The sequence below is a fragment of the Leptopilina heterotoma genome, unplaced genomic scaffold (assembly GCF_015476425.1).
Source record: "Leptopilina heterotoma isolate Lh14 unplaced genomic scaffold, ASM1547642v1 Lhet_68, whole genome shotgun sequence".
Taxonomy (NCBI): Eukaryota; Metazoa; Arthropoda; class Insecta; order Hymenoptera; family Figitidae; genus Leptopilina; species Leptopilina heterotoma.
Window position 1 is genome coordinate 7075874 of NW_025111157.1, and position 13124 is coordinate 7088997.

Sequence of the window (13124 nt, forward strand, 5' to 3'; positions counted from 1 at the left end):
TTTTTTCATTGTGTACTGAATTTCAATAATGAATTTTTTAAAAATGAGCAGAAATTTTTGGGAAATTCAACATCTATTGATTTTTAACTTAAATTCAAAAGCAAAAATCTCTTCAACAGATTTCATTTAAAAAAAGGTTTGACTTGTAACGCAAAAGAGAAAAAATTTGCAAATAAAAAAATCTTTAAAGTAGAATTTCAAGTTAACTGAATTTTCATTTGAAGAATTTAATAATTATAAATATATTTAAAAAATAATTTTAATAAATACAAAATAGGAGGAAAAAATTATCAAATCGTAAATAAATAAATAAATAAAATGACTTCTTCATGTTTTATAATAATTAATGACAAAATCATGTTATATTATAAGAAAATTATTACTGAAATTTTTAAAATTATTTTTATCATTTCAATTCAATTATTATTTTCTAGAATTTTTGATTAAAATTCTTCTTTAAATCAATTATTTTTAATAATTTTTGAAAAATAATAAATTTTTGAAAAAGTTCTTTGAGAATTTTGAAATCTTCAATTAAATATATATTAGAAAAAATACTTTAAATAATTTTTAAAAAAATTCAGTTAAACTTTTACAAAAAAAATTAATTCTACAGAATTTTGTATTTAAAAGTATGAAAAATTCAGCTTTTCAAAGATTTTAATTTTAAACATTTTCAAAATTCAATTATCTCTAAAAATCCACAATATAATACTTTTGATATTCAATTATTTTCTAAAATTAACTAAAATTCATTTTTAAATCAATTTTTATTTAAAAAAAATTCCACGAAAATTCAATTATATTTAAATACAAAAGTAAATAATTTATTGAATAATACAATGTTTCTCAAAATTAAATTCTCATAAAGAATTTTGTCAATAAATTTTTAAATAATTGAATTCTTTCAACGAATTTTAATCAGATTTTTAAGAATAATTACATTTTTCGAGGAATTCGATTAAAATTCTATTAAAAATAATTGAAATTCTGCGATGAGTAAAATGAAAATAATTGAATTCCTAAAAAGAATTTTATTATTTACGAAAATAATTGAATTATTGCGAAGAAATTTATAAAAAAAATTTGTAAATAATTGAATTCCTGTGTAATTTTTATTATTTATGAAAATAATTAAATGTTTGCGTACAATTTTATTTAAATTTCTTTTCAATAATTGAATTCTATTGGAAAACTTTATTAAAATAGTAGATATTGAAAATCATAGAATATATATTGAGGAAATGTTTTAAAAATAATTAGAATTTTGCAAAGAATGTTATTAAAATTTTTTGAAAATAATTGAATTTCGGAGAAGAATTTTATTATTTATAAATATAATTGAATTTTTGACGAGAATTTAAAAAAATTTTTGAATTGCATTGAAAATCAATTTTCAAAATTTGTTGAATGAATAATAATAATTATTATGAATAATTATCTATAATAATTGAAAAGTGATTTCAATAAAAATTATTGAATTAATAGTAGAATATTATAGTGTACTTTTGGCCCTTGGTACTACAATTATTGTAGTAATTATTGTAGTAACAATTATTATAATTCCGAGTGTCAAAATGCATTACAATATTTTAATATTAATTTCTGATTTTTATAAATTAATAATTGTCCTCAAAAATAAAAAATTGAGTAAAAAGCTCTAAAATCGTATTTAGAAATTACAAAATCGTGTTGCATCTAATTTGAGAAATTTTTTTGAAGCTGATTTTTTTTTCTCTGGTATAATTTCCAAAAAGAAATATTTAAGACGCATAACGGGTTGCATACAGTGCCGAATATAATGCTATTGCTCATCATTCGAATGTAAAAAGAAAACACATTTTACAGGCATGAATTCGTTTCTCATTCACAGAATTAACATCTAAAATAAAAAAATAATTGGAGCAAAAGAATACATCTGCGATTAAATTGCAAAACTATAATTTATTTGTCTATTAAAATTATTTAAACATAAACAAGAAAAAAATATATATAAATTATTATTTACAGTTAATAAAACAATACATTTTAAAAAAATATATATATAAATAAATATATATCATTTCTCTCAATCTTTAAAAAAAATTATGCCGGTGTAGCAGGAGTCAAATTCGGTTGATTGGTATTGATTGCAGTTTTAGATTGTGAATTATTACTGTCGGCTTGTGGAGTTGATTCAACAGCATCAGCAGATCTTTCCGGTACTCTGACGAGTCTTGATCCTTGAGGCAATAAACCACCCCACGAGGAAGACAGTTGCTGCTGCTAATGATTAAAATAACATCCTTTTACTTTCTTTCAAATATTTTGAAATTACTTTCGAAAGTTACTTCAGTTGTTACAAAATGCGTTTATGATATTTTAACAAAAGGAAAAAGTGAATTTTTAATAATAATAAAATAAAGAAAGATTTGACCGCAGTTGAAATTAAAATTTTACTCTCTAAATTTGAATTAGTAGAAGTGTTTAATAATTTGAATTAGTGACTGAATTTTCGCTTTTGAATTAGTAAATTTTACTAATAAATTCCTTCTAAATTTATTAGTAAAATTTACTAATTCAAAAACAAAAATTTATTCTAAATTTTTTAGTAAAATTTACTAATTCAAAAGCAAAAATTCAATCACTTATTCAAATTAGTAGGCACTTCTACTAATTAAATTTTACTCTCTAAATCTGAATGAGTAGAAAGTTACTAATGAAATGACGAAAAATCTTTCACCAAATGATTTAGTAATAATTTTACTAACAAATGGTGGAATTTTACCAATTATTAGTAGATTTTACTAATTGCTTAGTAGAATTCTACTAACAATTAGTACAACTGTTTTATTAATAGTCGATAAAAAACAGTTTCACTAATTCATTTAGTGACATAAGTGACTTTTAATTAGTGGAATTCCACTAAAACATTAGTAATATTTTACTATTAGTATTATTAGTAAATTTTACTAATACTATTAGTATTAATAATACTATTAATAATAATACTAATACTATTTAAGAAAAAATTCAGTCACTAATTCAAATTAGTAAACATCAAATTAGTAAACTAATTAAACTTTAGAGTGACTGCATTTTTACTTTTGAATTAGTAAATTTTACTAATACTATTAGTATTAATAATACTATTAATAATAATACTAATACTATTTAAGAAAAAATTCAGTCACTAATTCAAATTAGTAAACACTTCAACTAATTCAAATTTAGAGATTAAATTAATATGAAGCTGAAACTGGTTCCAAATTATTATCATTCACTTAATTTTGGAAATTAAATTTTAAATTTAATTATCTTTTAAGAAGCTGCAACTAGCAAATAGTTATCAGCACCCACTAAATAAAAATTTGATGTTGGTTTTAAAAAAAGTTTACCTAAATTTTAATTTCTAAAATCAAGCGCGTGCTGATAGAATACCAGTTACAGCTACATTAAATTAAATTGAAATCAAAATGTTAAAATAAGGCTGAAACTCTGCTGTCCAAAGTAAAAAAATATTTAACTTCAAAATTCAATTTCCAAAATTGGGTGTCAGTTTGTTTCGTAATGTTATAATTTAAATTACTACAACTTCAGTATTTAAACACCCTGTCAGTCAATAAATTATCATAACTTACAACTGGCGATGTAGTGCAGGAACATTGACCGAACAAATTGGAAAGTTTATTCTGCAATAATCCCGGTTTTCCTTGCAAATAAGTATGAATGCATCCAGCTGACGATGCCTTTTGAGTATTGAACAAATTAATTGGCTTTGTCATGTACGTCTGTTGCGATGGTTGGGGTGCAATTGATTGCGTTGAGAAACTCAGAGGCTGAGTTTGAAATTGATAGGGTCGAATTTGAAACGATGCACTTGGTGATGAGGCAAATTGAAGTTGAGCCGAACTGCTGGTAGATGGTGTTGTATCGATGCAAAGAGCAGAGGATTGTGGAGCTGGTGCAGATGGTTGGGAGAGTTGATAATAAATTGGGGAAGGTGGGATGATTGGAGGTGATGTAATTTCAAGGATTTGTTGTTGAGAAGGCTGTGGTGGTGATTGAGGTAAATAAAGTACTTGTGGTTGGGGTGGTGGAAGAGAAGATGGTGAAACGATGCATTGAGAGTAGGATTGTTGTGGTGGTTGTTGTTGGGGTATTTGAATAATTTGTGGTGGAGGAGGTGGTGGTGGTTGTTGTTGTTGAGGTACTTGAATAATCTGTGGAGAAGGTGGTGGTGGTTGTTGTTGTTGGGGAACATGAATTATTTGTGTCTGAGGTGGAGGCGGTGGTTGTTGGGGTACTTGAATAATTTGTGTCTGAGGTGGAGGCGGTGGTTGTTGGGGTACTTGAATAATTTGTGGAGGAGTTCTAGGAGGAGGTTGGGATACCTGAATTATTTGTGTCTGAGGAGTAGGCGGTGGTTGTTGGGGAACATGAATTATTTGTGTCTGAGGTGGAGGCGGTGGTTGTTGGGGTACTTGAATAATTTGTGGAGGAGATGGTTGTTGGGGTACTTGAATAATCTGTTGTCTAGGAGGAGGCTGTTGTGGTATCTGAATAATTTGAGGAGCTGGCTGCGGTTGGGGTACTTGAATTATTTGTGCAGAAGGTGGTGGTTGCGGTAACGGTTGAGCTACTTGAATAAGCTGTTGTTGCTGTGGACGATCTTCCTGACAGACGACCATTTCAGGTGAACCGCAATCGACTTCCAGACATATTTTATTTGGTTGCGATCCAGAAATATGGCACGATTTCTTATCACGATTTAAACTTTCATTCTCGGAATTTTCCACTGGATTCAAATCGTTTCTCTTGACTATTTTTGATTTATTCGTATCATCTTTTATCAAGCCGGTCTTCAATACTTTTGGAATTAGAGGTTTGATGTTTTCAAACTTGAGAGAACTTTCTTTGAGGCTCACTGCTTTTGATGAAGTGTCGGCTTTTATGCTTTCAATTGCCGTCCTCTTTTCAACTTTCTTTGTCACTGGAGATGATTGGATTAATGTTAATTCCAATACGAGGAATGTTAACACAATTAACTTCATGGTTTCTCCGAATCGAGATCTGAGCTCGAGAAAGAAGTTCATGAAACTGATATTTCAAACTGAAACTGTTTGGTTTAAAAGGATTTCCGATCTTGCTGACAAAGAAGAGTATTACGCATTTGTGATTTGTGTTGTAATTTCTTTAATGCCAAAAATGCATATGCACGCAGGTGGTGCTTTGATTTCATCATTATTTGTTTGATTGAATGAAAGTAATCAATTTGTTGATTATTTTTTCTGTTTATGAAATATTTTTAAACATTTTTTTAAAGATCATATTAAACAATTTTGTAAAATGATCAATAAATATCAGAAAAAATCATTGTTTTCCTAAATAAAAAATTGTTACCTAATATAGAGCAATAGCATTATTCAGCACTATATGCAAAAAAAGACGGTTTATTTATTTTTTAAATCACGAAATAATAATTGATGACTAACGCGTTTGAGAATTGATGTACCATTTAGGAAAGTGTACAATCAAGTTACCAAATAGAACATTAAAATAATAGTAAATTCATAAATTAAAACTGAAAACCAAAGTAATAATGCGAATCGACTTATTATTTTTCTATTTTCGTTTTAAAAAAACGTTGCGGAATTTCATATAAAATGAAAAATAATAAATGAAGTAATGTGTAATTTTCTAAATAAAGGTGCGATATATAATTTAGAAGTAGGTGAGGTGATAAGTCACCGGAGTTTTATTAGAATAAAAATAGGTGTGGGCAAATGTCATTTTTAAAAGTATTAAAAAACAAAGGGCATATACTTAAAAATCCATTAGTAGAAAATTTCCTTTTCTGTAGTCTTCGTTTGGTTTGAAATTTTTTTGCAAATTTAAAATTATTCTCTATACAATTATAATAATACTTTTCATTTACCACGTTAATTTTAAATTAAATTCTAGATAATATTTGATACACCATAAGAAAATGTATAAAATATTTATAACAACATGGAACATAATTGCATCATCTAGTTGCTTCACACTCTGAATTGCATAACAATTGCCACTGTTTAAATACGTTGACTACATTTTTGTAATTTGATTACAATTTGTGAAATACAAAAAAGATTAAATTAAAAATTTTTGAATTAAGAAAATGAAAAATGTAGCATTAAACTGTATAAAAATAATCAAGCCAAAATATTAAATTACCTATAAAGTTTGAGAAAAGATTTCTTGTTTCTTTATACTTTATGCATTTTTTAAACTTTTTTATGCACATTTCTAGTTACTTTTAATATACCGCATTAGAATTTTATTTTATAAAATAAAATGATTCAAAAAGTACATAAAATTACTAATAAATTTCTTTAAAGAAAAAAACTGTTTGATATAAACTTAGTTTACAAATTTCTTTTATAGGAACAAAAAGTATTCTTTTTATTTAAACAAAAATACAATTTTATGCAACTAATTGCTTAATATTTCAGGATAATATAAAGTTTGGAAAAAGAAAATATTTTATTACATCTGAAAAGATGTATTAAGCAATTGTTTTCTTCTTCCGGTCTGTGCAAAGATTTCTCAAAATTATTACAATGATGAACAGTATATAAAGTTTTGTAACATAAATATTTTTGCGGAAATTATCATTGTAATTTAAAAATTATTATTCTTTGTGGAGTTAATAAAAGGGAGATCAAGCTTCATTTCATGAATTTTAAATCGAGCAACATGACTGTGAACACGAAATTCGTTTTGGTTTGCTTGATAGCAAATGCAATTTTTTGCAGTGGACTACCACAAAATTATTGTCAACACGAAATTGATCACGATGAAATGATAGATTGTGATGAAGCAGGAGATAATCCTTGGTGAGAATATTATATTACTTAATTATTATAATTATTTTTAATATATAATTATTAATATACTATTATTTTTAATTTGAATAATAATTTTAATGTTTTTTATGAAAATTTTAGGTCTTACGGTCAAATGAGAGGTGTTCAAAACTATGATCACCCAATGATGAAGTGAGTTATTTTCTTTAAACATATTTTCTTTACTTAATTTAATTAAAACTCATTTTTAATTAAATATCACTTTTTTGACACTCATTTTGAGAAAATGTTATTGAATTTGGTATAAATTTTAGAAACTTTTACAGTGACAAAATTGACAGTCTCGGGTTTAAATTTTTCAATTTTTTTTAATTTAATATAATTTTATACAATTCCATGTAAAATTCAAAATAGGAACATTTTTTCAAAATTTAAAGAATGTTTCATTAAAATCGTTTTTTTCGAATTATGTAAAAATAAGGAAAATAAAGCATAAAAATATTGTGGGTAATTTTTTAATTGGAAAAAATTGATTCAAATAACCAATTACTTGTCTAACATCAAATAATTATTTACTTGAATCAAATAATTTTTATTTAAATCAAATAAATTTTATTTCAACCAATAATTTCAGGATATTTGAAGTAAATTTCATTTAATTGACACGAATAAAAATTATTTGATAAATTATTCACTTGATACAAATAAATATTTTTTTAATACAAATAATTTATTCATTACAATTGCAAACTTTATTAGATAATAGACAAATAATCGTTTATTTGAATCAATTATTTTTTTTAGTGTAATAAATTTTTTAAATTTAAATCGAAATATTGTGAAAAAATGCAATTTGTATGGATTTTCATTTTTAAAATTAAAAGAAAAAATCTTCAAAAGATTTTGACTTCTGACGCAATAAGCAAAAAAATTTGCAAATAAAAAAAATTTTTTAAATAGAATTTTAAATTAACTGAAATTTCATTTGAATAATTTATTAAATAAAATTGCCATTTTTATGAAATGAAAATCTAATTATTTCCATTTCAGAAAATTTTTATTCAACCAAATTTTCTTTACTCAAAATTTAAATTTAACGAATTTTTTGACAGCATTACAATTGGCATTTGATTAAATTTTATACCAAATTTCAAGAGAATCAAAATTATTTGAATTTCAGAATATTTAATTCTTAAATTCGAACAAAAATTTCAATAATGGATAATTAAAATAAATTGTTATAATTTTCAAATTAAGTTAAAATTAAAATTAAATATTATTTTTATTTAATAAATGTAATATTTTTAATTAACAACAGCAATCTTTTTATTTAACAAAAGCAATATTTTTATTTAAATAAATCATTCCAAATGAAAAATAGTAAAGCAACAAATTCCCCTTCAAGAAATTTTTACTATTAATAAAATTAATTTCAGTGATAATAATTATTAACTAAAAAAAAATTTAAATTTAAATTTATTTCAGAAGTTTCAACGATGAAGGATATTTCGAAATTCCAAGAAAGTTTCGCCCACAAAACTACATGTCAGAAGTAAGAAATTTGGCACAAAATTATGAACCTCCAAGAGATTATCTAAAGGGAATGAGCTATCAACCAAATCCAATGTCACCAATGCATTTAGCTGCGAACCCTATGAGATTTTCAAAATCTGCCCAAATGCAGCCATTTGCATATCCAGGTACACAATAAAATGTGTCTACTCGACATTTTCATTTTCGTAAAATACGAAATTAAACTTTAATTTAATTAAACTTTAATTTTCCATTATTAAACTTTAATTTGAAATTTTCTCATTTCCATTTTACACATTAAAAAAACATTTTCTTTTTTAAATTAGAAGAAAGAATTTTACAAATAAGTTTCATATTAACATTTTTTTAAACAATCATTAGCATACGTTTCTCAACGATAAAAAAATTGTTTAAAAAATTAAAAAAGGTATATTAATATATATATAATAATATATAAATATATTAATCCGATTTTAAATTGTAACAATTGTGTTATAAGTTCGACAAGTAGATGATGTAATTAATGTCAATGATTTCTCAATAAAAAACTGATTAAGCATAAATATCATTTATTTATTTTTATTTTCTTACCACGTTTCACATAATTATAACAAGGTCATTATTTTCAATACCTTGAGTATTTCAAAAAAAATTTTTAATTTTATTAATAATACTGTATTAAATTAATAAAATATTATATTATTATAATAATATAATATTATATTAATACTATACAAATTCTAATTAATATTAATTTACTTTAAATTATTTTACTTCTTTTCAAATTTATTAAAAACTTATTAAAAATTTTATGTCCCTAAAGTTCTAAACGTTAAAATCATCAAAAATTTTTTCTGATACTTTTTTTGAAGTTTGAATTTTGGTAAAGAATACAAATTTGCAAATTCAAAAATTAATTATTTACTTAATAAATGTGAAATTCATTTTTCGTCTATCATTAAAATACAATATTGGAAAATATCGAAAGAGAAAAAATTTTCGTTCATTTGAACTTTCAAAAAAATTTAAAGACACAAAATTTAACAGTAATTTATAAAATTAATTTCTCTAAATTAAAAAATTTCAAAAACAGAATTTCCCAAAAATTTGTATAATTAAAATTTTTTATTTAAACAAAATTTTAGTAAATTTATCTTATTTAATTATTTAAAAAGATTTTCAAATAATTTACAATAATTTTTGAGAAATGTTAAAACAAATTTTTAAAACTATTGAACTACATTTTTTAATTTAAATTTATTTTTTAGAAAATTTTGATTTATTTAGGTAATTTAAAAAGTCGTTCAAATAATTTATAATATTTTTTGAAAAATAGAACAAATTTTGCAAAAGCAATTTCTCTAAATTAAAAAAAAAAATTCAATGTAAAAAACAAAGTTTTAGAACTGACAAATTATAATTTTTAATTTTAATTTATTTTTCAAAATAATTTTTAAGAAATTTGTTTTTATTTCTTCGAAAAGTTCCATTTTCCTAAAATTTTGAACTTTTAAATAAACGAAATATTTTTAGAAACTTACTAGAATCAAATGAAAAATACAAAAACTCTACACTATTGTAATTTATTATTTATTTAGTTAAGAATTAATTTTTTACTTGTAAAAAACAATATTTTGTATAATAATAAAATTTAAATTCAAAGAACTAATTAAAAATATCGTTGTTCATTTGAACTTTTGAAAATTTAGGGACCTAAAGTTTTTCAGTAATAATAATTTTTTAGAAACAGAAAATATTTTGCAAAATCAATTCCTCTAAATTAATAAATTTCAATTTAAAAAATAAATTTTTAAAACTGTTGAATTAATTAATTTTAATATAAACAAATGTTTAAAAAATTAGTTTTTTTTTTATTTATTTAAAGAGTTTTCTTTAATGATTTACAATAATTTTCTTGGAAATAAAGAAAATTATACAAGAGCAATTTCTCTAAATAAATTAATAAATTTTGATTTAAAAACGAAATTTCAAAACTGTTGAATTAAAATTTAATTTTTTATTTTTAAATAAATATTAAATTTCGGAAAAATATTTTATAATTTGGGAAGAAAATGCAAAAAAGCGAAATTTTGTTATAAATATTATTAAACTTTAAAAAAAATTCTATGAAATTTAGTAAAGTTATATCAATTATCAAGAATATCAATAAAATTTTAATACAACTTTACAAAATTTCACATAAGTTTTTTTTTAAAGATTAGTATTTTTTATATCAAAATTTTGTTTTGTCGTATTTTCTCCGCAAATTGTAAAATACTTTTACAAAATTTAACATTTATCTTCTCTCCGTGGAGATAAAAATAAAAATTTTTTATTCAATTCCAAAATTTTGTTTTTACCTATTCTTTAAACCAAATTTTATAAAATTTGATTTGTTTATTTGAATAGTTTTTCAAATAATTTACATGAATTTTTTAGAAAAGGGAACAATTTTACAAAACTAATTTTTTTAAATTGATTTATTTGAAGAGTTATTCAACCATTTTTAAAAATATTTTTTAAGGAATAGAAAGAATGTTTTCAATATCAAATTCCAAAATTTTGTTTTTAAATTAAAATTTATTAATTTAGAAAAATTGTTTTTGTTAAATTTTTTCTATTTCTTAAAAATGATTATTAATAATTTAAAATCTCTTCAAATAAATAAATAAAACAAATATCTTAAAAATTTGTTGATATTAAAATTTTTAATTCAACATTTTCAAGCTTCTCTAAAATAATTTACAGTAATTTTTTGCAAAATAGAAAAAATTTTACAAAACTAATTTTTCTAAAATAAAAAAAAATAAAATTTTTTAAACAATTTTTTAAACTAATTTTTATGAAATTTGGTTTATTTATTTAAATAGCTTTTTAAATAATTTACAATAATTTTTTAGAAATTGGAACAATTTTACAAAACTAATTTTCTTAAATTGATTTATTTGAACAGTTCTTCAACTGTTTTAAAACATATTTTTTGAGGAATAAAAAGAATTTTTTCATAATTTTCAAAATTTTAATATGATAATGAAAAGATTACAAGACAAAAAATCCAGATTGAAAAATCCAAGAAAAAAAGTCTAAAGTACAAAAAATCCAAAATAAATAAAAACATTCCAAATAAATAATGAAACATGTAAAAAAGCCACGTTTTTACTTTTTAAGCTATAAAATCGGAATTTTAAATGTTAATGTTAAAATCGGAGGATTTTAATTATTTACATAAATAATAAAATTCTACACAAAAATTCAATTATTTTCAAAAATAAAAAAATTCTTCATAAACATTCAATTATTTTCATAAATAAAAAAATTTCAATTATTATAGAAAATTTTTAAAACATTTATTCCAAGAAATACAATTATTTTCAACAAATTTTGATAAAATTCTTTACAAAAATTCAATTATTTTATCAATATAATTTCAATTAAATTACTCGATTAATTTAGTTTTCAGAAATTTAAAATGTTAAGTTTACCTACTTTCGATTCACAGTCATCGAAATGAACAGTTCAAAAAAAGGACAATTTCATTCAAGGCAACCATTTAAATTTTTATATCTCAATTTTTTTCATTAGATTTTTAATTTCTTTGGACTTTTTGTCCAGGACAAAAAATCCAAAAAATAAGTCCAAAGTGAAACTATTTTATTTTTTACTTTTTTTGATTTCATTTACTTTTGATTTTTTGGTTTGGATTTCTTGTCCGGATACCTAATGAAAAATATATAATGTTTCGAACGTTTCATTAAATGCGACGATATTTTCATACTTCTCCTAATTTTTATTTTAAAAAAAAATTATTTTGCATATTAAAAAAACTAAATATTCACTAATTAAATATTTAATTCTAATTATTATTCTTTATTCTATTTTGTTTCTTTATTGTATTATATATATTTTAAAACATATTTAAATAGAAAAAAAATCCCTCTTCAAATTTTTGAACTTTCAAATGAAATAAAAAAATTGAATCCAATTATCTAAAATCAATGCTTTTTTTTTAAGGTCATTATTATGATTCACTGGCAGCGTACGATGAGCCTTCGTATTATCATCCAATGTTAAATTATTACGGTGGATATAGTCCCGACGAATTGGAGGATGAATATAATGACGATTGTTCAACGGGAAAATGTCCTCAAATGCCATCAGTAGAAGATAATAAAGAATCAAGTGGGAAAAAATCGAAAAAAAATCACGACAAACGTCATAATTCACGTGCCGAAAAAATGTCATCTATCAAAGCAATTGCAAACGAGGGCAGTATGATACATGCCGATGAAATTGAAGAAGAAACTATCGACAAAGACTCATGGGGTATTGATCGACGTGAGAAACAAAAAAATAAAGAAATGAAATTATCTGAAGATAATCTTAAGGGTAAACGTTCCATTGAAAAGGGAAATATGAAAAATTTCAATGATAAACAAGACGATTTGGAGAGAACTAAGAAACATGTGAAACAAGTCGACACAACAAACACAGAAAAAATTATTCCAGCAATGAAACCATTTATTCATCAAATAATGCACATACCGAAAAATTTATAAATCCTTTCATCCTCTCATTACAAATTCTTCGATTCGATAAATTGAATTAAATTATTTAAATTGATTGAAAATTAAAATAAATTGTTTAATTTAATTCTTTGTAAATTAAATTAAATTAATAATTTAATTCTTTCAAAATTAAAATAAATTATTTAATTTTATTTTTTGTAGATTAAAATTGTAAAAAATACGATAAGCAAGACTTAAA

The 13124-nt window shown here is 22.5% G+C and overlaps 2 protein-coding genes across 2 annotated transcripts; one reads left to right on the plus strand and one right to left on the minus strand.

Moving 5' to 3' along the window:
* Positions 1–1964: 1964 nt before the first annotated feature.
* LOC122510146 (leucine-rich repeat extensin-like protein 2) lies at positions 1965–5110 on the minus strand. The gene is made up of 2 exons (XM_043624586.1): positions 3621–5110; positions 1965–2265 (listed from the first exon to the last, which is right to left on the minus strand). The coding sequence occupies exons 1-2, from the start codon at positions 5073–5075 to the stop codon at positions 2086–2088; spliced, it is 1635 nt and encodes a 544-aa protein (XP_043480521.1). The 5' UTR covers positions 5076–5110; the 3' UTR covers positions 1965–2085.
* A 1535-nt stretch (positions 5111–6645) lies between these two features.
* On the plus strand, positions 6646–12999 carry LOC122510150. Its single transcript, XM_043624590.1, has 4 exons — positions 6646–6857; positions 6969–7019; positions 8313–8527; positions 12372–12999. Exons 1-4 carry the CDS (start codon positions 6697–6699, stop codon positions 12914–12916), a joined length of 972 nt encoding a protein of 323 aa, XP_043480525.1. The 5' UTR covers positions 6646–6696; the 3' UTR covers positions 12917–12999.
* Positions 13000–13124: the final 125 nt, after the last annotated feature.